The sequence below is a fragment of the Oryctolagus cuniculus genome, chromosome 4 (genome assembly GCF_051225735.1).
Source record: "Oryctolagus cuniculus isolate XC-2025 breed Fujian yellow rabbit chromosome 4, ASM5122573v1, whole genome shotgun sequence".
Lineage (NCBI taxonomy): Eukaryota > Metazoa > Chordata > Mammalia > Lagomorpha > Leporidae > Oryctolagus > Oryctolagus cuniculus.
Window position 1 is genome coordinate 2,945,755 of NC_142870.1, and position 22,154 is coordinate 2,967,908.

At 63.9% G+C, this 22,154-nt stretch overlaps 1 protein-coding gene and 1 long non-coding RNA gene across 12 annotated transcripts in view; one reads left to right on the top strand and one right to left on the bottom strand.

Annotated features, from left to right (window-relative positions):
* Positions 1-22,154, bottom strand: part of PDE9A (phosphodiesterase 9A) — an 87,634-nt gene that overhangs the window by 32,841 nt on the left and 32,639 nt on the right. For 2 of the 10 annotated variants that reach the window (XM_070071797.2, XM_070071798.2), the window contains exons 1-3: positions 8,245-8,373; positions 2,473-2,527; positions 1,465-1,535 (exon numbers count right to left, since the gene is read on the bottom strand). The exons of 2 other annotated variants lie outside the window; for them this stretch is intronic. Coding sequence is in view for 2 of the 8 variants with exons in the window: in XM_070071790.2 (XP_069927891.2) it covers positions 1,465-1,535; positions 2,473-2,527 (126 nt within the window). In the remaining 6 variants the exon portion in view is untranslated. Of the gene's footprint in view, positions 1-1,464; positions 1,536-2,472; positions 2,528-8,244; positions 8,380-22,154 lie in introns of those variants that run through there. 6 more of the 10 variants (XM_070071790.2, XM_070071791.2, XM_089330493.1 and 3 more) reach the window with 4 other exon arrangements.
* On the top strand, positions 7,606-8,413 carry LOC149126873 (uncharacterized). 2 transcript variants are annotated; one of them, XR_016232218.1, is made up of 3 exons: positions 7,608-7,719; positions 7,936-8,055; positions 8,272-8,413. It is a non-coding gene; the product is annotated as an uncharacterized LOC149126873 (long non-coding RNA). The 2 variants fall into 2 exon arrangements; XR_016232217.1 differs by lacking the exon at positions 7,936-8,055 and having other exon boundaries at positions 7,606-7,719.

Genomic DNA, 22,154 nt, shown 5'->3' on the forward strand with positions numbered 1-22,154 from the left:
GCGTCAGCGCCCCAGGGCGTCAGGGCGTCAGGGCGTCAGGGCGTCAGGGCGTCAGGGCGTCAGCGCCCCAGGGCGTCAGGGCGTCGGGGCGTCAGGGCGTCAGGGCGTCAGGGCGTCAGGGCGTCGGGGCGTCAGCGCCCCAGGGCGTCAGGGCGTCAGGGCGTCAGGGCGTCAGGGCGTCAGGGCGTCAGCGCCCCAGGGCGTCAGGGCGTCGGGGCGTCGGGGCGTCAGGGCGTCGGGGCGTCGGGGCGTCGGGGCGTCGGGGCGTCGGGGCGTCAGGGCGTCAGGGCGTCGGGGCGTCGGGGCGTCGGGGCGTCGGGGCGTCGGGGCGTCGGGGCGTCAGGGCGTCAGGGCGTCAGGGCGTCGGGGCGTCAGCCTGGCTGGCCCGAGACAGAAGTTCGAGTTGTCGCCGTGCCAGCCTCGGTTTACATCAAAGATCTGCAGGCATCGCACAGAGAAAAGACGCCGCGTCTGCCTTGGCCCCCGACCCCGGCACCGTCACGCATGGGTCATGCTCATCAGTGTCGCGCGTGGTTCATGTCTGTCCCTGTCACGCGTGGCTCATGTCCGTCACTGTCAAACGTGGTTCTTGTCTGTCCCTGTCACGTGTGGCTCATGTCTGTCACTGTCACGTGTGGTTCCTGTCCGTCACTGTCACGCGAGGTTCATGTCTGTCACTGTCACGCGTGGTTCCTGTCTGTCCCTGTCACGCGTGGTTCCTGTCTGTCCCTGTCACATGTGGCTCATGTCCGTCACTGTCATGCGAGGTTCCTGTCCGTCACTGTCACGTGTGGTTCCTGTCTGTCCCTGTCACGCGTGGTTCCTGTCTGTCCCTGTCACGTGTGGCTCGTGTCCGTCACTGTCATGCGAGGTTCCTGTCCGTCACTGTCACGTGTGGTTCATGTCCATCATGATCACGCGTGGTTCATGTCCATCACTGTCACGCGAGGTTCATGTCTGTCCCTGTCACGCGTGGTTCCTGTCCGTCACTGTCACGTGTGGTTCCTGTCCGTCACTGTCACGCATGGTTCCTGTTCATCACTGTCACGTGTGGTTCCTGTCTGCCACTGTCACGTGTGGTTCCTGTCACTGTCACGCGAGGTTCCTGTCTGCCACTGTCACGTGTGGTTCCTGTCTGTCACTGTCATGTGAGGTTCCTGTCCGTCACTGTCACATGTGGTTCCTGTCTGTCACTGTCATGTGTGGTTCCTGTCTGTCCCTGTCACGTGTGGCTCATGTCCGTCCCTGTCACGCATGGTTCCTGTCCGTCACTGTCACGTGTGGCTCCTGTCCATCCCTGTCACGTGAGGTTCCTGTCCGTCACTGTCATGCGAGGTTCCTGTCCGTCCCTGTCACGCGAGGCTCCTGTCCGTCACTGTCACGCGAGGCTCCTGTCCGTCACTGTCACAGGGCTCATGCCAGCACAGGCTGGGACACGAGTGGGAGAGGACGACACGCACTCACATTCCACGCGCTTCTCTAGGGCTGCCAGGTGGTCCGCGACCTCGGCCTTCAGCTCGTTGATCTTGAATGCTCTGGGGAGAAGACGGCAGGTGAGACAGCGGCTCCAGGGCCACGCCCGGCCAGCGCAGGCCCACGAGGGTGGGCTCAGGGCGTCCCTGGGGGAGAGACTCAGACACCACGGCTGTGTCTCCCAGGACGGCGACAGCGCCCCGGCCTGCCCGCGGGTGGCACTGCTGGGCAGAATGGGGTCCTCCGATGCTGGACTCCGGCCGGCCCAGCCCCTCCCCGGCCTGGTCACTCCCCGGGTGCCTCAACCCAGGCGTGGGCTTAGAAATCGGTGGGTCCCTGTGCCCTTCCCCCAGGCCCGTGGCCCGAGAGGGCAGCTGCAGAAACTGCAGAGAGGGGGGCCCGGCCCGGAAGAAGGGGAGGCCCCGCGGGGGAGGCAGCTTTTAAAGAGACGCTGACTGCCTCCCAGCAGAGCCGCAGCCACACCAGGCCGTGCTCCGGGGCGACCCCTCCCTGCGGTCAGGCGAGCGTTTTCCGGACCCCACCCAGGCCAGCCTGCCCTCCACTCGAGCGGCTCCACGGTGCACCAGGCAGGCAGGCGACGTGGCCACGCCCGGCCCCCACGCCACACAGCGAGGGGCCACCTTCGCCAGGAAGAGGGATAGGAGACTCCAGGGGCCGTGCTGTGGTGTAGCAGGTGAAGCTGCCACCTGCGGGGCCGGCATCCCATATGGTGCTGGTTCGAGTCCCGGCTGCTCCACTTCCAGTCCAGCTCTCTGCTGTGGCCTGGGAAAGCAGTGGAGGATGCCCAAGTGCTTGGGCCCTGCACCCACGTGGGAGACCCGGATGAAGCTCCCGGCTCCTGGCTTTGGCCTGGCCCAGCCCTGGCTGTGGTGGCCGTTTGGGGAGTGGGCCCGCAGCAGGAAGACCTCTCCCTGACTCTGATTCTCCTTCTCTGTAACTCCTTCCCGTAAAGCAATCAAAGGAAAAGGCGTCGCCTACCTGGAGAACTGCTCTGCCACCTGCGCCAGCAGGCTCTGCACGAGCTCCTCTCTCTCTACGGAGCAAAGAGCAAAGACAGGTGGAGGCCGAGCAGCGCCCACGGCCCACCCCGCCCCGCCGGCCTCCCGGGGAGGGCCTTCCCGCCCACGGCCCACCCCGCCCCGCCGGGCCTCCCCGGGAGGGTCCTCCCACCCACGGCCCACCCCGCCCCGCCGGGCCTCCCCGGGAGGGCCTTCCCGCCCACAGCCCACCCCGCCCCGGCCGGGCCTCCCCGGGAGGGTCTTCCCGCCCGGCCTGCGGACCCCCGCGCACAGGCCCTCGGCAGCGCCCACGGCCCACCCCGCCCCGCCGGGCCTCCCCGGGAGGGCCTTCCCGCCCGGCCTGCGGACCCCCGCGCACAGGCCCTTGGCAGCGCCCACGGCCCCCGCCCCGTCCCCGGCTCCGGCCGCACACCGCAGGCAGGCCCGGGGCTCCAGGAACGGGAAGTTTTCCCTTCGCGTCCGGGCCCGTTTTATGGGGGGCAATTATGGTGACAGAGTGAGCTCCAGGCAGGTGCCCGGTGCCAGACACCGCGTCCTCAGGGTGGCTGCAGGGAGGAAACAGCGGGGTGCGGCGGGTTTGCTCCTCTGTGGCCTGGCCCGTGAACCTGGGCTGGGCGGCCGGGGCTGTGAGGCTCCAGTCCCAGGCTGACCGGCAGCCGCCTCGCTCCCGCCGGCCCTGACCAGGCCCACAGACGGGCAGGAGGTCAGAGCGCCGTTTCCATGGCGATTCTTGGCCCTTGGGGGAGCGAGGGCTCCTGCACCCCACCGGCCGTTGGCTCAGGCCGTGCAGCCCCAAGGATCCACACAGGTGTGGGCCTGAACTCGCCCACCAGGAGCAACACACACGGGACCTGGCCAGGCCCGGGAATCCAATTTGGCAAAGGGACTCAGAGACTCAAAATGTCCCATGTTGGGACCCAGCGACGCGTTTCCAGGCACGAATCACGCGTGTCCACACAAAGTGCTCAGCCACCCTAGGGGTCGACAGCGATGACAGCCTGGTACCGGGAACCCCCGCTGGGAGAAACAGCGGCTCAGAACGCGCGTGTCTGGTGCTAAAGTCAAGGGAAAACTTGTTGGAGAGCAGCGACACACAGGACTTCAGCTTCGCCCTTGTCGTCTGGATCGTCCACAATGAACCGACATTCATTCCACCAAAAGAAAACAAATTCGGCTCACGAATCTCAACCAAGCTCTCGAGACCGCCCCGTGTCGCCGGCCCGAGTCCCGGTGATTCACGTCCCCGGAGCTCGCAAGCGGGGCCCCGGGGCCCGACAGCACTTCCGGTTCCCGCCTCCGCCCCGTCCGTCAGTTATGCAGCTTCCTCCTGGGGCCGGACAGCGAGACCCGGCTCCTGACTCACCCTCTGGACCCCCACGCCCCCAGGGACCAGGGACCCCGAGTCACAGCAGCACCTCCTGCTGCTCCTGCCCGCTGCCTCTGGACCCCCAGGAGGGGCCCCCCCAGGGGAGCTGCGGGAGCAACGCCCTGGGCCCAGGAAGGAGGCTGGCCCGTGTGCCCCCACCCCGGGGCGGCGGGGACCTGGGCCCGTAAGGACGCCATCTCCCCCCCCCCCCTTTTTTTTTTTTGACAGGCAGAGTGGACAGTGAGAGAGAGAGACAGAGAGAAAGGTCTTCCTTTGCCGTTGGTTCATCCTCCAATGGCCGCCGCGGCCAGTGCACCGCGCTGATCCGAAGGCAGGAGCCAGGTGCTTCTCCTGGTCTCCCATGGGGTGCAGGGCCCAAGCACCTGGGCCATCCTCCACTGCACTCCCGGGCCACAGCAGAGAGCTGGCCTGGAAGAGGGGCAACCGGGACAGAATCTGGTGCCCCGACCGGGACTAGAACCCGGTGTGCCGGCGCCGCTAGGCGGAGGATTAGCCTACTAAGCCGTGGCGCGGGCCTCCATCTCCCTCTGTCTCCCTCTGTCTCCCTCCCCAGCACTCCAACAGCCGCGAGCTCAAAGCTGCCGAGGACGGACCAAGAGCCACGGCCCCAGCTCTGCCTCCCGCGACCCAGCGAGCAGAGAGGAGGTGTTCTGCTCTGTGCTCTGGAACCACACAAGTAAAACGGCAGCCGAGGGGTGTCCCAGCCGGCCGCTCGGGCACCAGGGGCTCCCACGGCTCCCACCGCCTCGGGGAGCCCAGGGCCGGCTCACTCTGGGATCCCTAGAGCAGCACACACACGCTTCCAGGAGCTCACGGCCTCGACGTCCCAAGGCTCACGGCGGAGTCCATCAATCGACACTGACAGTGGAACACACGTGGCTTCAATCAGGCACAAGTCCACCTGGTCCCCCGCCGGGCCCACGAGGAGCTCAGTGAAGCGACCGACACGAGGCAGCGCGGGCTCTCTGACCCCACGGAGCCAAGCCAGAAATGAAGGCGGCAGGACGCCCTCCAGACGCTCAGAGGCCGACGAGGACGTCCCCAGGGAAACCCGAGAAGACATCAGACGCACCGCATGGAAACGTGGCTTCGGGCAGGGCCGAGGCAGCCCACCGTGGTCCCTCCACACGGGGACACTGCCCGGCCATGGACAGCAACGAGACTGACGCCTACAGCACGGACGGGTCCGGCTGGTCCCCAAAGTTACCTACCGGAGGCCTGTGCTTCCAGAACATTCTTGCCACAGTAACATTATGAAAAGGGGGGCCGGAGCCATGCTGTAGCAGGTTAGGGACCGGCCTGAGGTGCCCACATCCTATATGGGCACCAGTTCGAATCCCAGCTGCTCCACTTCCGATCCAGCTCTCTGCTATGGCCTGGGATAGCAGTAGAAGATGGCCCACGTCCTTGGGTCCCTGCACCTGCATGGGAGACCTGGAAGAAGCTCCTGGCTCCTGGCTTCAGAGGGCCCAGCTCCGGCCGTTGCAGTTTGGGGAGTGAATCAGCGGATGAAGACCTCTCCTTCTCTCTCTCTCTCTCTCTCTCTCTCTCTCTCTCTCTGTAACTCTACCTCCAAGTAAATAAAGAAATCTTTTAAAAAAATTTTGAAAAGGGAGCAGAGATGCGTGGCTGCTGGGGTCACAGGGTGGGCGGGGAACAGAAGGGAAGTGGGTGTGGCCACAGAGGGGCAGCGTGAGGGCTCCTGCTGGGGACAGAATGGCCTCTCTCTGCCAGACCCTGGCTGCGCTCCTGGGCTGAGGGTTCGCGAGGTGTCCCCGGCAGGGCAGGCCTCTCGCTGATGCCTGCTTTTACGGCTGCGTGTGGGCCCACGCCGGCCTCACGACAGAGTGGAGCCAGACAAGGCAGCGCTCTCCCCGGCCCCCGAGGTGGGACCCCGCCAAGCTCTGTCAGATTCTCACGCCAGCAGCTGCACTCCAAGCCCGTCTCTTCCCAGCCCAGTGCCAGGACCGGCATTTATGCTGTGGTCCGCGCGGGGGCTACGGCGAGCCTTGTGCAGCCCATGCCTGCCGTCAGCTGCCCCCAGCAGGGCTCAAGGTGCCGGTGAGAACACCCAGGGGGCCACGGCCCGGGTGGAGGCACCGGCGCCTGCGCAGTCTCTGCCGCGGGCACGGTGGATGATCCATCTCCTTGGGGAACACGGGGTGTACGTTCTTTCCCCAGATGCCCGAGCAGAGGCCAGCGACACCCACACGACCCCAGCACAGCCCTGCTCCCGAGCCGGAGCCCCTCCCCCTCCCTGCACAGCCACGCCTGCTGCGGCCACGCCTCCTCCCTGGGGACTTCACACTGAAAACCGACAGCGAGACGGTGCACAGGCAGAGCTCAGGATGGAGCCCAGCCCACGGGAGCGCCAGCCCACGTCAGCCACAGGCTCTGGCAGTCACGGGCTCCGTCTGATATGGGCTCCACCTGTCAGTCACGGGCTCCACCTGTCAGTCACGGGCTCCACCTGTCTGTCACAGGCTCCGTCTGTCAGTCACGGGCTCCGTCTGTCAGTCATGGGCTCCACCTGCCAGTCACGGGCTCCACCTGTCAGTCACGGGCTCCACCTGTCAGTCACGGGCTCTGTCTGTCAGTCACAGCTTCTGCCTGGCACGTCTGTCTCGCTTCACTGCCCCCACGTGCACATGGTCAGTGGGGGGGTCGGGCCAGCTCCGGGCACTGCCTCCAGGCTGAGAAGCAGGGGTTCCTGCATGAATGTCCCCAATGAGCTCTTTGTCCCCGCGGTACCTGGGGGACCTCAGGGAACCTGAAAGTCCCAGGTTTGGGGATAACAAGCCACTCTGCGCTGCAAACGTCAACAATGGCCCCAGCACAGACCATGAACAAAACCCGACAGGACACAGGACCCCTCGGCTGCCACCCACGGCTGCAGGGCCCACCGGGGTTCCTGGCCCAGAAGCACACTCAGGGGTCTCGCTCTGAGGGTCTTCTCGGGCGTGGGCCTCAGCAGCTGTAGGCAGGGCGTGGGGCGTCACGGAGGACGCGAGTGCGTCTGCAGGGCCTCTCCAGGCCTCCGGGTCTTCGAGAGAAATGGGCGGAGCAGAGACCAGGGTGGGAGGAAGGGACACCCACAGGAGCCACGCGCGCTGGGCAGGACGGCGGGCAGGGACCCACAGCCGCTCTCTGAACACAGCCATCGCAGGAGGTTAGCTGACCACAGGAGGCCGTGCCCAGGAGCCTGGACCCACGCACGCTCCGCCGCACTCCCTGGCACCCTTGTCGGCGAATGCCGGGACACCCCAGGGTCGTCCTCACAGCAGGGCTCGGAGCAGGTGCGTGGCAGCCTCAGCGAGTCTGGGCAGCTGCTGGCCACACAGGCCTGACTCGCACAGCTGACCGCACTGGGGGCCTCCCCCATGACATGCGGGCAGGCACCGGAGCTGCCGCGGTCCCCTCCCGGCAGGAGAGGGCTCAGTTCGGTTCTACGCTATCCCGGAGGGCTGTGGAGCCTGGCTGTGGTCTTTAGGGTGGGGCCGAGGATCTGCCACCCTGGGGCCCAGGGTTTGTCCCTCACAGAGCCGAGGGGGTTGGGGTAGCCCCGCCCCAGGGGGATGGATGCGAATCTAATGGGGCTGCCGGCCCCAGGTTCCCCGGGCAGGGCTCAGCCGTGGGTGTGGCAGGACGGGCGCCCTGCCTGCGGGTGCCTCCCCAGCTCCTCCCGAGACCCGGCCTGTCGGCCCTGCCCATCGCTTCCAGGAATTGTTAAGTTGTTTCAGATGAACCTGCGGCGTACCCAGTGCAGCCGGCCTGGCGTGAAACCTGACATTCGGACTCCAGGGATCCTGTTAACGCAAGGTGCCCTCTGTGTCCCGGGCTGTGGGGAACAGGACCCTGGCCCTCTGCACACCTGAGCTGATCCAGACAGGGCAGCTCTGGGAAAACGCGGCCCCGGCGCGTGGGCTGAGGGAGGGCACCCTCGAACGCCAGCGTGGGCATCCACACGGCAGCCATGCCCTTCACCAGGCCACGGGGTGGAGCCCATCCCCACATCCCCGTCTTCCTGGCTTGCAGCTGCTGTTACGTCCATGTGGGGTGGACAGACATGGAACCAGCACGAACCCCCTTGTCAGTCCCAACCAGAAGCCATCTAGCGATCGACGGCGCCTCCCTCCCAAAGCGCCAGCCAGGCAGGTCCGCTGGCCCCTCAGGAAGCGGTGCTGTGTTAGCATCAGGGAAAAATAACGCACGACCCCGGCCCCAGAGAGACAGGCGCTCGCGGCCCTGGATACGAGATTCCCCAGGGGCCAGGGCTGGCAGCTTCCTGTGGGCAGCGTGGGGGCTCGGGGGCCTCCCCCTGGGGAGCGAGGGGGGTGAACTCACCTCCGGTCCCACTTTTGCTCTCTGCAGCCCTGCAGCTGGCAGAGGACGTCCGAGCTCGGGGAGCTGTCGCTGGCCCTGCGGTTTATGGACGCCAGAACCAGACGTTGGGACTGGGAGGATGCTTCCTCCAGGGCCCAAGAGCACAATAAAGTTATATGATTAACGGCGACCTCGCCTCGCTTCTTAAAGGCGCAGGAGCCCGGCCGTGTGCGTCCGGCCAGGGGCACGTCGGGGGACCCGCGTCTGGCACTCGGATATAACCAGGGGAGCAAGGGCACAGAGGACAGAGGCCCACGCCGGGGGTTCTGGAGGAGGCCACAAGGGCCTTGTCCTGACACACGGCTCCTTGTGGGGGCGGCACCTTTCGTCTTTGGAGAGGGATGGGTGCTTTGTGGTCCACACGGTTTCAGACATCCGGGTGGGATTCCTCCCTGTGCTGCCCGTGCCTGCGGGGGGAGCCAAGCCCAGGGCAGCCAGGGCGTCCGCCTCCAGCCCCACACACGCCACAGCCCTGCACCCCTGCTCTGCAGCCCTGCACGCTGCAGCCCTGCACCCCTGCACTGGGCTTCACTGCCGTCCAGGTGCCGCTCCCATGACCTGCGGTGGGCAGGTGACATCCAGGCACCGTCAGACCCCAGCCGGGCTCCCACTCCCGCAGAGGAAGGAGACAGCGCGCGGGCTGGGGGAGGGGCGGGCAGGGAGGAAGTGCGCCTGAGCCCCTCCCGGCGCAGCCCAGTGTGGGAACCAGCAGTGTGAGTGCTGGTGGGATCTGCGGCCAGGCGGTGTCCCGTCCCCGTAACCGGATACCCTGTGGGAAAGTTTAGCTGGGAAAGTGTCTGGATTCCTGCCTCTGTGCGAGCCGGCCTCACGAGCCCAGTTCCGGGAACAACTCCGGCAGGATAAACTCTGACCCCGTGAGCGCGCGGCTCGTGGCACAGGTGCCAGGGCATCCGCACGGAGCAGCAGAGCCTGAGCGTTTTTGGAAACCAAGGGTCTGGCTACCTCCGCGCATCTTCACGGTCACACTCGGCTGTCAAGTTTGCAGCAAGAGAAAGAAAGCACAGCCGGCCGACCCCTGCCCCAGGAGAAGCCTGGGGGCCAGCACGCCCGGCGGTGACTGGGACGGCGTCGGTGCAGCCGCGCAGCGAGGCTCTGCTCCTCAGGAAGCGCCGGCTTCGCCTCCCACGTGGGGTGACTCGGCACTGAGCGGGCTCTGCGACCGGGTGACTCAGCAGGCGGGGGCTGGCGCTTGGAGCAGGGCAGGTGCACCAGCGGAGGTGTCGGAGGACCGCGGCGGAGGCTGTCAGAGAAGAGGGGGAAACCGTGGAGCCCCAAGTCCTCTGAGGATCCGGGCTTTGCAGCAGGAGGGCGCGGGGCGGGCCCTTAGCTACCGCGGGGGGACGGACGTTGGCTGGAGTCTGAGCCCGATCCGGGCAGGGGAGCTTGGGAAAACCTCAGGCTGCCTGCCGCCCCCCTGCCCCCCACTCGCTCTGAAGGTCCCGGAGCACGGCTCAGAACCCAGCCTCCACCGTCCGAGGGAGCAGGCAGTGGCTTGACCGACTCCTAGACACACACGCTCTTCAGAGGAGGACGGCAGGAGCCGGGGTCCCTGCGATCAAACAGACTTGCAAGGAAGCTGGAAACGGGAGCCACTGGTCCAGCTCCGCCCCAGAAGGCAGCAGAGCGAGGCTTGTGAGTGTCCAGAGATGCCAACGAAGAGACGGTAGCAGACGGCAAACAGCAAACGGGGGGCGGGGGCATCTCAAGAGAGAAATCTAAGGAGGAGGCGCAAGCCAAAGCTTTAGAATTAGAAATACAGTATCTGAAATTTAAAGAATCACAACGTGCCCACAGCAGCTTGGAGTCAGCAGAACCAAAAACCCCGGAAACTGGGCACAAATGAACAGAAGTCGCCCGATCTGAAAGCAGAGATAGAAGGCTTAGGAGAAGCACAGCGAGCCCCGGACACGCCCGCCATCGCAGGAACGCGAGGAGGGGTCTGCGAGAAACCTTCCCGTCAACAGCGGCCGAACACGCACGCTTGGAAAATCCCACACTCGCAAACCCAGGAGGACAAACACATCGACCAGGACCCCGGAGACTGGGGAAGCAGCCGGCGGCAGGCACTTCCGCACAGGGCCGCGGGGTCAGACAGAGGCAGGACAGAGCCAACCGACTTCTTCAAGAAGGCAGGGACTGTGTATGCGCAATTCTAGACCCCCCAAAATACCTGCGCCCCAAATATGAAGGCGAGGGCCCGGCGCTGTGGCGCAGTGGACTAAACCTCCCCACCTGCGGGACCATCATCCCATACGGGCACTGGTTCAGGCCCCGGCAGCTCCCCTTCCCATCCAGCTCTCTGCTGTGGCCTGGAGAGCAGTAGATGCCCAAGTGCTTGGGCCCCTGCACCCACATGGGAGACCCTGGGGGAAGCTCCTGGCTCCTGATCAGCCCAGCTCCAGCCACTGCGGCCATTTGGGGAGTGAACCATTGGATGGAGACCTCTCTCTCTCTGTATCTCTGCCTCTCAAGTCAATAAATAAATGTTTTTAAAAAATGAAGGCGAGAGGAGGCCCGTGCTGATAAGCGAGGGCAGAGCGCGGCGCGGTGAGAAGTGTGGAAGAAGAGAGAATCGTTCAGGCTGAAGGAGCTAAGACCAGCGGGAGCCTGGGACACACAGAGGAACAAAAGCACCGGAAATGGCAAACGCGTGGGCGGCCACTGGAACGTCATCTTCGCTTCTCCCCACGATTGCTTCAGAGCCAACCCCCGTTTAAAGCCAAAATCATGATGCCGCATTGTGGCTCTAAAATGCACGTGGCTGGAACGTGCACGGTGGCGCCTCACGGGCTGGGGGAGGGGCAGCTTGCTGCTGCAGGGCACGTGAGGCGCAGCTGCGTCTGCACTACGGCAGGAAGTTCGGGCGGTTACACGGTGGGCCAAAGGTCTGAACAGGGCGGAGGCCTGCGGGCAGCTGCTCTCGGCCCTGGGCTCGGGCATCGGGAGTGCGGACAGTGGCAAGGCTGCAGCGCCCCCGTCAGGAAGGCGAGAGTGGGGGCCCCTGGTGGGGGGTGCAGCTGCAGGGACCCGCGTGGGCTGCTCAGGGGAGTGTGGGTGCATGTGGCTGCCAGGACCCGCGTGGGCTGCTGGCGCGGTGCACACTGTCCGGTCACCGGAGCCGGCAGTGTGGCAGCCCCTTGCAGAACCACACACACTCTGACCTGAGACCCCCCGGTCCTGCTCCGTGGCGTTTCTCTGAGACCCCCCGGTCCTGCTCCGTGGCGTTTCTCTGAGACCCCCGGTCCTGCTCCGTGGCGTTTCTCTGAGACCCCCCGGTCCTGCTCCGTGGCGTTTCTCTGAGACCCCCGGTCCTGCTCCGTGGCGTTTCTCTGAGACCCCCGGTCCTGCTCCGTGGCGTTTCCACGAGACCCCCGGTCCTGCTCCGTGGCGTTTCTCTGAGACCCCCGGTCCTGCTCCGGGGCGTTTCTCTGAGACCCCCGGTCCTGCTCCGTGGCGTTTCTCTGAGACCCCCGGTCCTGCTCCGGGGCGTTTCTCTGAGACCCCCGGTCCTGCTCCGGGGCGTTTCTCTGAGACCCCCGGTCCTGCTCCGGGGCGTTTCTCTGAGACCCCCGGTCCTGCTCCGGGGCGTTTCTCTGAGACCCCCGGTCCTGCTCCGGGGCGTTTCTCTGAGACCCCCGGTCCTGCTCCGGGGCGTTTCTCTGAGACCCCCGGTCCTGCTCCGGGGCGTTTCTCTGAGACCCCCGGTCCTGCTCCGTGGCGTTTCCACGAGACCCCCGGTCCTGCTCCGGGGCGTTTCTCTGAGACCCCCGGTCCTGCTCCGGGGCGTTTCTCTGAGACCCCCGGTCCTGCTCCGGGGCGTTTCTCTGAGACCCCCGGTCCTGCTCCGGGGCGTTTCTCTGAGACCCCCGGTCCTGCTCCGGGGCGTTTCTCTGAGACCCCCGGTCCTGCTCCGGGGCGTTTCTCTGAGACCCCCGGTCCTGCTCCGTGTTGTTTCTCTGAGACCCCCGGTCCTGCTCCGGGGCGTTTCTCTGAGACCCCCGGTCCTGCTCCGGGGAGTTTCTCTGAGACCCCCGGTCCTGCTCCGGGGCGTTTCTCTGAGACCCCCCGGTCCTGCTCCGGGGCGTTTCTCTGAGACCCCCGGTCCTGCTCCGGGGCGTTTCTCTGAGACCCCCGGTCCTGCTCCGGGCGTTTCTCTGAGACCCCCGGTCCTGCTCCGTGGCGTTTCTCTGAGACCCCCGGTCCTGCTCCGTGGCGTTTCTCTGAGACCCCCGGTCCTGCTCCGTGGCGTTTCTCTGAGACCCCCGGTCCTGCTCCGTGGCGTTTCTCTGAGACCCCCGGTCCTGCTCCGGGGCGTTTCTCTGAGACCCCCGGTCCTGCTCCGGGCGTTTCTCTGAGACCCCCGGTCCTGCTCCGGGCGTTTCCACGAGACACTCGAGCACTCTGCAAACGTCCCTGTAGCAGTTTCCCTGCTGACCGCCACAGCCCGGAGGCCACCAGGACGGCCGTCAAAGGTGGGCAGCCAGCCAGCGCGGTGCACGCAGATAACGGGGTGTCACTGGGCGCCGAGGGCCAGGAGAGGGCACGGAGTGACCCGAAGAGCAGCCGGCAAGGCAGAGAGGCCGACCTGAGCCGCCAGGCTCTGCGGGAGCCCAGCAGGCGGAGGCACGGGCTGCGGCGGGGGGTGGGGTGGACCAAAGGGAGCACGGGGGGCAGTCGGGGGCAGGACGGTCCTGGGTGGCACCGCAGCGGGGGCTGCGGGGGACTGAGCATGCGCCCCGGACACACACCAGGCCGAGCACCGCGCCCTCCGGTTGACGACCACGAGTCCCTGTGTGCTTGCTGACGGATGCTGGCGGTGAGAGGTTAGCTTTCTTCCCAAGTATTTTCCTAGGAATATTTCCCGGAGTCCATGTCGATGTACCGGGGAAAGTAAGGCTGCTTCAAGACTTGAGACTCGAGCAACATAATTCGCCATTCGCTAGAATGAGGGAGAAAACCCCGCCATCACCCAGCAGGGCACAAAGGACAGGAACAACGCAGGACACGCGTCCTTGGAAGGCAGGGATGCAACGACACTTCTCAACCCTCAGCACACTCAGGACGTCTGATAGGGTGTGGCACAGAATTCGCCAAAGAATTTGACCACAGAAGCCAGGAACGAGGACTGGGGGCACGGACGAGGTCCTCCCACCTGATAGAGAACACGGCTTCTGCCGGGCACCCGGCTCCCAGGCGACAGGGCCGCCACTCCCGTGCCTGGTGAGGGCACTGGGGTTCACGCAGTGCGGCAAGGGGGGAAGCGGCAGCAAAGGCCCCGCAGCCTGGAACGCGAGGCTGGAAACCACGCCCAGAAGGCGGCGATGCGCAGAGCGTCCTGGCTGTCGCTACGGAAACTCCCCGGCGTCCAGCAGCCAGGTCAGCAGGTACTGGGCCCACAGACAAAATCCACTGTATTTTTACAAACCGGCAGCAAGCAACTGGACAGCTAGGAAAAGCCTGTTTCCAGTAAAATCAGGAAAAATTATGAATACTTTTAACAAAAGGCATGTAGAGGCCGGCGCCGCGGCTCACTAGGCTAATCCTCCGCCTTACGGCGCCGGCACACCAGGTTCTAGTCCCGGTCGGAGCACCGGATTCTGTCCCGGTTGCCCCTCTTCCAGGTCAGCTCTCTGCTGTGGCCAGGGAGTGCAGTGGAGGATGGCCCAAGTCCTTGGGCCCTGCACCCCATGGGAGACAAGGATAAGTACCTGGCTCCTGCCATCGGATCGGCGCGGTGCGCTGGTTGCAGCGCGCCGGCCACGGCGGCCATTGGAGGGTGAACCAACGGCAAAGGAAGACCTTTCTCTCTGTCTCTCTCTCTCACTGTCCACTCCTGCCTGTCCAAAAAAAAAAAAAAAAAAAAAAAGCATGTAGAATGTCTCCACTAAAAGTCACAAAACTTTGTGAGAATTTAAATAAGACTTAAGTGTTTTCTTTCCTTTTCTTTTTTTTTTTTTTTTTTAGATTTTATTCATTTAATTGAGATGTAGAGTTAGAGAGAGAGAGGTCTTCCATTTGCTAGTTCACTCCCCATATGGCCACAACAGCCAGAGCTGGGCCTATCCGAAGCCAGGAGCCAGGAGCTTCCTCCTGGTCTCTCACGCGGGTGCAGGGACCCAAGGACTTGGGCCATCTTCCACTGCTTTCCCAGGCCATAGCAGAGAGCTGGATAGGAAGTGGAACAGCCAGGACTTGAACCAGTGTCCATATGGGATGCAGGCGCAGCAGGGGAAGGCTTAGCCCACTGCGCCACGGCGCCGGCCCCTGTCTGAATTTCTAAAAAGCCAGAGGCCTGGTGCTGGGCAGACGGAAGGGCCTCCGTGTCACACATCCTGGAGGCTTCCAAACGTCCATTCATTCCACCTTCCATGGACCTCAGGAGGCCCCTCGGGTCCTGCTGGTGGGAACGTAAAACGCTGCAGGGCTTGGCAGCTTCCTCTCACAAAGCGAACCACGCTGACCACTCCTCCGCAGTTCCCACGGCACCGGGCGAGGTCGTCCAGAGGGAGACGGGGCTGGCCAGGCAGGAGCTGGACACGTCCAGCTGGAAAGGACCCACGTCCCTCGCCCAGGAGAATCGGTGCTTGGGGCAGCAACACACAAGCACACTGCAGAGAACCACGCGCACCGGATACCACAGGGCACCGCGTGAGCAGGCAAGGCCATCAGGGGCGCCACCAGCGGTTTCCAGGTGTTATGGTGGGGGGTGGGGACCTGTGTGCAGGGGGCACGGGTGAGTGTTTTCTTGTGGGGGGCAGAAATGGTCCCTATCTTGCCTGGCGCGGTAGTTATGTGCAGCAGTGCCTTTATCAAAACTCAGGGCATGGTCTGGCGCCGTGGTGTAGTGGGTGAAGCCGCCGCCTGCCGTGCTGGCATCCCATATGGGTGCCTGTTGGAGTCCTGGCTGCTCCATTTCCGATCCAGCTCTCTGCCATGGCCTGGGAAAGCAGTAGAAGATGGCCCAAGTCCTTGGGCCCCTGCACCCATGTGGGAGACCTGGAAGAAGCTCCTGGCTCCTGGCTTTGGATCAGCCCAGCTCTAGCCATTGCAGCTGTTTGGGGAGTGAACCAGCGGATGGAAGACCTCTCTCTCTCTCTCTCTCTGCCTCTTCTTTGTAACTCTTACTTTCAAATAAGTAAATAAATAAGTAAATCTTAAAGAAAAAAAGAGAGAATAACTCAGGGCACAGGGGAGATGCGTGCGTTTCACCGTGGCTGGCCAGGACGGGGACGTGGGGCCGGCCTGTCTGGCTCTCCTGAGGCCGGGGAGAACACAGAGCGGCTTGGACGCTGGACCCATGTGGCGACGACTGGATGTCACTGTTCCCACGACACGAAGCCCCTGTGGGGTGCGTTGGCTACGAAGGCCTGAGCCACCACCCGCCACCGCGCCTCCGACGGCCACAGCACCCAGGGGAGCCTGGATAGGCAATTCCAGAAACCCCTGTTTTTCATTTTGCATCCTGTGCCCTTTATCTTTTAAAAATAACACGAGCAGAGATGACTAAGGCTGGGCTACAAGACTCCCAACCACTGCAGAGGCTTCGCAGCGCAAGGCCGCTAAAAATAGGGGCGATTACTGAGACACATTGTTACACACGGCTGCGCTCGGATTCCGGCCCTCCTCTGTGCGACTCCTCCCTGGGGAAAAGCCCCTCAGCCAGCATTTAAGGGGGGGGGGGCTCGGCCCCGCCCCGGGTACTTACATACCCTGCTGAGAACCGCGGGAGCTCCTAGGAACCCTGGGAGCTCGCGTGCCGAGCCCTGTTCTGCAGGGGAGCGGCGATGCCTGCCGTGCAGGGCAGCTTTCCCCAGGCCGAAGTCTGGGGCTCCTCGCCCGGCACTCAGAGACCAGGAGCTGAGTGTCCCAGGAGGGAGGGGGGACGGGGACGCAGAGCAAGGACAGGCACACAGCTCACGGGGGCGAGAGTGGGCAGTGGGCGGAGCCAGGGCGGAGAGAGAACTGGGCGCGTGCCCATCAGTGGAGGTGGGGGCCGTCCTCCCGGCCCGGCCAGCCCAGGGTCCCCAGCGTCAGGGCGCTCTGCTGTGGATGAGCAGTGTTTCTCTGGGGCCATCCCTGCAAGGTGGCCAGACTGTAAAACGAGAATTGATTCCGTAATTGACCCGCTCCCTATCTCACAACATCTCATTTCGAGATGCATCACTCACACAACTTGCACACAGAACTTCCCACCAGCCCATTCACCACAGCCCGAGTGGAAGCTGCCCACGTGTCCGGCAGCTGACCGGCAGATGGGCACACAGAGCTCCGCCCACCAGGGGACACGGCTCAGCGGCACTGGCACCTGCCCAGGCTGGGTGAGCCCCGAGAACGTCAGGCTGGGCGACAGAAGCCAGACACCGAGCCACACGGCGCCTGCCGGGAGGAGGCAGAGGAAGAAAGCACACGAGGGGCTGAGCCTGGGAGACACCGCGGACCGAGAGCGGCCATGGTCGGCCAGCAGTGGCCGGGAGAGTGGTGATGGCCACCCGGCAGTGACTGGGAGAGTGGCCATGGCCGCCCATCAGAGTGACCGAGAGAGTGGCCATGGCTGCCTGGCAGTGGCCGGAAGAGTGGCCGTGACCACCTAGCAGTGGCCGGGAGAGCGGTGATGGCCGCCCATCAGAGTGACTGGGAGAGTGGCCATGGCCGCCCAGCAGTGACCGGGAGAGTGGCCATGGCCACCCATCATAGTGACCAGGAGAGTGGCGATGGCAGCCCAGCAGTGACTGGGAGAGTGGCCATGGCCACCCATCAGAGTGACCAGGAGAGTGGCGATGGCAGCCCAGCAGTGACTGGGAGAGTGGCCATGGCCACCCATCAGAGTGACCAGGAGAGTAGCCATGGCTGCCCAGCAATGATTGGGAGTGGTGATGGCCGCCTGTCAGAGTGACTGGGAGAGCAGCCATGGCCGCCCAGGAGTGACCCGGCTAGCGATGGCTCCGTGTGTACTCCTTGAAGTGGATTTAAACTGACGTGAATTCTTTCTCACTTCCCCATCCGGTGTCCCTGGGTCTCTGTGGGACCGAGGCTGGGCTCCAGACACATTTGGTCACCTCCTGGCACAATGCTCACCCCGGGGCAGCTCTGGGCCCTGTCGCTGTCCCCAAAGCCCCTTCCCAGGCAGGGTGCTGGGGTCTGGGCCTTCAGGAAGCTGGTCCTCAGGCCAGGCAGAGCCGTGACCTCTGCCCCTCACGCGCCACCGCTGATGCTGGGAGTGCACGGCCAGGTGCAGACTGGTCCTCTGGGCCCGGCCCCTCCGGGTCACACCCCCTGGACAGGCAGCGCCAACTCGGGGAGCCGTCCCCGTGGGAACTCTGGGCTCGGTCCAATACACAGCTCGCCAGGCTGGCCCTCCCCGCGGCAGGCCCCACCTTCTCCGCGGCAGGCCCCGCCCTCTCCGTGGCTCAGCAAGCGCTGCAGTTAGCAGCCTGGGGCGGGCAGCTGGCCGGAGGCTCCGGTGACGCTGGGCGCCCCCACCGCACGCCGCGGGCCTGTGGCCAAGCCTCACTTCCGCTTCCCCCGCGGCTTCCTGCTAGCGGGCACCCTGGGAGGCAGCGGTGCGGCTCACGTGGTTGGGTCCTGGCGCTCACACGGGAGACCGGACAGAGTTCCTGGCTCCCAGCTCCAGCCTGGTGCAGCCCCACGTGGGCAGACATTAGGGAGTGAACCGGCCGATGGGAGCTCTCTGTCTCCCCAGCAAATACAGGCGATTAACCGGAACACAAAGCCGGCAGCAGAGGAGCCCTGCCGCGCAGCTCGCGCCCTGGCATTTCTCCGCCTCGTCTCCAAGCGCCCGAGCTCCAGAGAGAAGGCAGAGTGCGTGGTGGCCACCCAGGAGCTTGGGGCGGGGATCACGCCTCGGTAGCACTGAGGGGTCCCGGAGTGAGGCCTCCAGCACCAGTCTTGTGAGATGAGAACAGGTCTCCAGGGCCAGTGCTGTGGCACAGCGGGCGCCGGTTCGAGTCCCGGCTGCTCCACTTCTGATCCAGTTCTCTGCTGTGGCCTGGTAAAGCAGTGGGAGATGGCCCAAGTGCTTGGGCCCCTGCACCCACATGGGAGACCTGGAAGAAGCTTCTGGCTTCGGATCGGCCCAGCTGTGACCATGGTGGACATCTGGGGAGTGAACCAGCGAATGGAAGACATCTCGACCTCTTTCTCTAACTCTGCCTTTCAAATCAATAATAAAATAAATCTTAAAAAAAAAAAAGCACTAATCCTCCGCCTTGCGGTGCCGGCACACGGGGTTCTAGTCCCAGTTGGGGCGCCGGATTCTGTCCCGGTTGCCCCTCTTCCAGGCCAGCTCTCTGCTTTGGCCCGGAGTGCAGTGGAGGATGGCTCAAGTGCCTGGGCCCTGCCTTCGGATCAGTGCGGTGCGCAGGCCACAGCACACCAGCCATGGCGGCCATTGGAGGGTGAACCAACGGCAAAGGAAGACCTCTCTCTCTGTCTCTCTCTCTCACTGTCCACTCTGCCTGTCCAAAAAAAAAAAAAAAAAAAGCAGGCCTCCAGGGCAGCAGAGGTTGCCTGGGCACAGCCCAACTCTCTTTGATGGGGGGTGGGGGGAGGGGAGCAGTCTGCCCACAGGGAGAGACTGAGGCAGGACAGAGAGGAGGAGCTGTGGACAGAGGCGTGGCTGAGCACGGACGCTGGAAGGCAGAATGGCCGCTCTGTGCCTCTGCCCTCTGCCTCTGGGCGAGCTCGGTGGGGCTGCTGCGCTGGACAGCGGCCTCCGAGACGGAACGTCCCCGAAGCGGAGGAGCCGCAGCTTGACACTGCAGATGGCTGGGAAACCGAGGCTGCACCCAGACACCGGAGACAGCCGGACAGCGAAGAACAGCCCTTGTGTGGTGATGGAGACGGAGCGCTAATGGGTGCTCACCACCCAGAGGGCCCAGGGCTGCGGCCAGGAGGAGACCCAGGCAGAAAGAAACACCCAGGTTTCATGAGAACTACAGAATCAGAGATCCGCGAAGCCACGCCGAAAGATCCCCCCAGGCGCCGGCGGCGGAGGGGAGCCTCGGGCAGCTGCAGAGCAAGGCTGCCCCTGGGGCAGAGATGGCGACCGGGTGGCCCCGAGCGGCTGTGCCAGCTGAAAGCAGACAGAGAAGAGGGGCCGAGATGCAGGTGCCCCGCCCACAGCAAGGCTGGAGCAGACCGGCCCTGCGAGGAATGTTCTGGGAAACCCACGAGGCAGGGGGAAGACGGCGCCAGGTGCCAGGCTGGAGCCACCCAAAGTGGGGCCGACGACGCGCCGATGGCCGGAAGCGAGAAGTGACAATCCGCTGTGGGGGTCCAGACACTCGTGGAAGCGAGCCACGTGGCAGGAGGCACGCAGACAGGACGGGGGGCCCGCGGGACACGGGGCTGAAAGGGACGTTCAGCGGCGGGTGCCGTGGCACAGCAGGTGCAGCTCTGCCTGGGACGCCGGCACCCCATCTCCACGTGCCTGGCAGCAGTCTCGGCTGCTCCGCTTCCAATCTGTCTTCCCGCAGGCCGCAGACGACGGCCCGAGTGCCTGGGTCCCTGCCACCCAGAGGGAGCCCTGGATACGGAGCTCGCGGCTCCTGGCTTTGGCCTGGCCCAGCCCTGGTTGTTGCAAGCACTTGGAAAATGAATCCGTCGGTGGAAGATTTATGCCTCTTCCACTCTCTCTGCCACTCTGCCTTTCACATAAATAAATGGATAAATCTTTCTAAAAAGATAACTATATTTTGGAGTAAAACAAACTTGAAATCTATGTGTAGTTTTTTCATTATATGCATTTTCCACGAACTTTTCAACTTTTTTTTTTTTTTTTTGACAGGCAGAGTTAGAGAGAGAGACAGAGAGAGAGAGGTCTTCCCTCCGTTGGTTCATCCCCCAAATGACCGCTAAGGCCAGCGCTGTGCTGATCTGAAGCCAGGAGCCAGGTGCTTCCTCCTGGTCTCCCATGGGGTGCAGGGCCCAAGCACTTCGGCCAGCCTCCACTGCACTCCCGGGCCACAGCAGAGAGCTGGCCTGGAAGAGGAGCAACCGGGACAGAATCCGGCACCCCAACTGGGACTAGAACCCAGGGTGCTGGTGCCGCAGGCAGAGGATTAGCCTAGTGAGCCGCGGAGCTGGCCAGGGTGGACTTTTTTTAATTCCATTTCCCACAGACTTTCTGAGGTGCCCATGTACGCCGTTGTATTGGACAGTAAGTGGATGGAATTTTAAGGTTGACTGCAATGTCATTGATACACATTGTAAAACCAAGAACCACAAAGAAATAAGACAAAGACGTGCAGCCCGCAGAGTGGAGGAGAGGAATGAGAACGTCAGTACGCAGGAACCCGGGTGTGCGGGGAGCCTGGTTCTGCTCCTGATTCCACTGATGCACCCGGGGAGGCAGTGGGTGAGAGCTCAGGAGGCCGGGCCCTGTCTCCCGCCCGGAGGTCTGGGTTTGGATCCTGGCCCAGCCCCGGCCACGGCAGGCACCCGGGGGCGGAGCCAGCGCATGGGCACTCTGGGTCTGCCTGTCTAGCCTCAACGTTTAAAAACTTGCCCAGCATCCAGAAGAGTAGGAAAAGAGAAAAATAAACCAGGAATGAGTGGGACAAACAGGAAGTGAGTGGAAGGTAGCAGATTCAAACCCAAGCTCATCTAGAATTATGTTTAACGTAAATGGATTAAGATCTCAGTTGCAGGGCTGAAATGGGCAGAGTGATGAACGTGGTCAACAGGAAATCACTCCTAACACAGACACGGATCATTGTGGGTGTGGAGGGGTGGGGTTGAAATGCCGCCTCCCACAGGTGCACTGTTGCCTCCACTTCCTGCCCACGCACCTGCGAGGCAGCAGTGAGGGCCCAGGGTGCGGGGGCTCCTGCCACCCCCGTGGGAGACCTGGGACGCGCTTCTCAAATCCTGCCCCTGCCCCGCCTCGGTCACTGTGAACATCTGGGGAGCGAGCCGTGAACGCGAGCCTTCTCTCTGTCCATCCATCCGTCCGTCTGTCCCTCCATCCGTCTGTCCGTCTCAAGTAAATGAGAGTGTGTAAGACAGGATGGGAAAGGTTCTCACACAAGCACACAAAGCCCAACGCGTCGGCAGGGCTAAATGCACCGTGACGTGAAACCAGGGACACCACGGCGCTGCCCGGGGAGGAGGGCGAGCCACTGAGGGGCCTAAGGAGGGGAGTGTGCCCTGCACCACGGGACACGCAGAGAGCTGAGAAACACGAGGTCCACGGCCGAGGCGGACTTCCAAACACGCATCTCAGCGTTGCCAGACAAGGAGTGAGACACGGGAAGCCTGGGCCACGCCAGCGAGGAGCTCAGCCATGGGCGTTCAGAGACGACGCCACACGGGAACAGCGGGACCCGACGAGCCACGTGTCTCCCAAGCGTGAGATTAACCTGCACACCAGTGACGGGAAACACCCGAGCACACATGCTACACGGCTCGGGGAGGGAGCCACGGGGTGAGGAACGGCGTGAGCGCGTGAAAACCAGACACGACCCTCGAACACGTATGAGACCGAGCTCACCGAGACGGACGCCGGCTTGGAGTTTACAGCACACGAACAGGAAGGGCCAAATCAAGGACCTGAATGTCCACTGCGGGAGCCGAGAAAAACAGCGAACTAAGCCTGGGGAGGGCAGAGGGGATTGGGAGAGAAGACCCGAGAACAAACCAATGAGAGAAACAAACTGGGGGCTGGGAAAGGCAGCAATGGACTTGGTGACTCCCTGGGGGGCAGGCTCACGGGGGGGGGGTGCCTGGGGGGGACGGACGCCAATCAAAACCCTGGCAGAGGGGGCGGGGGAAGGAGATGCCAATCAAAACCCTGGACAAAGGGAGATGCCAAGCAAATCCCTGGACGAACG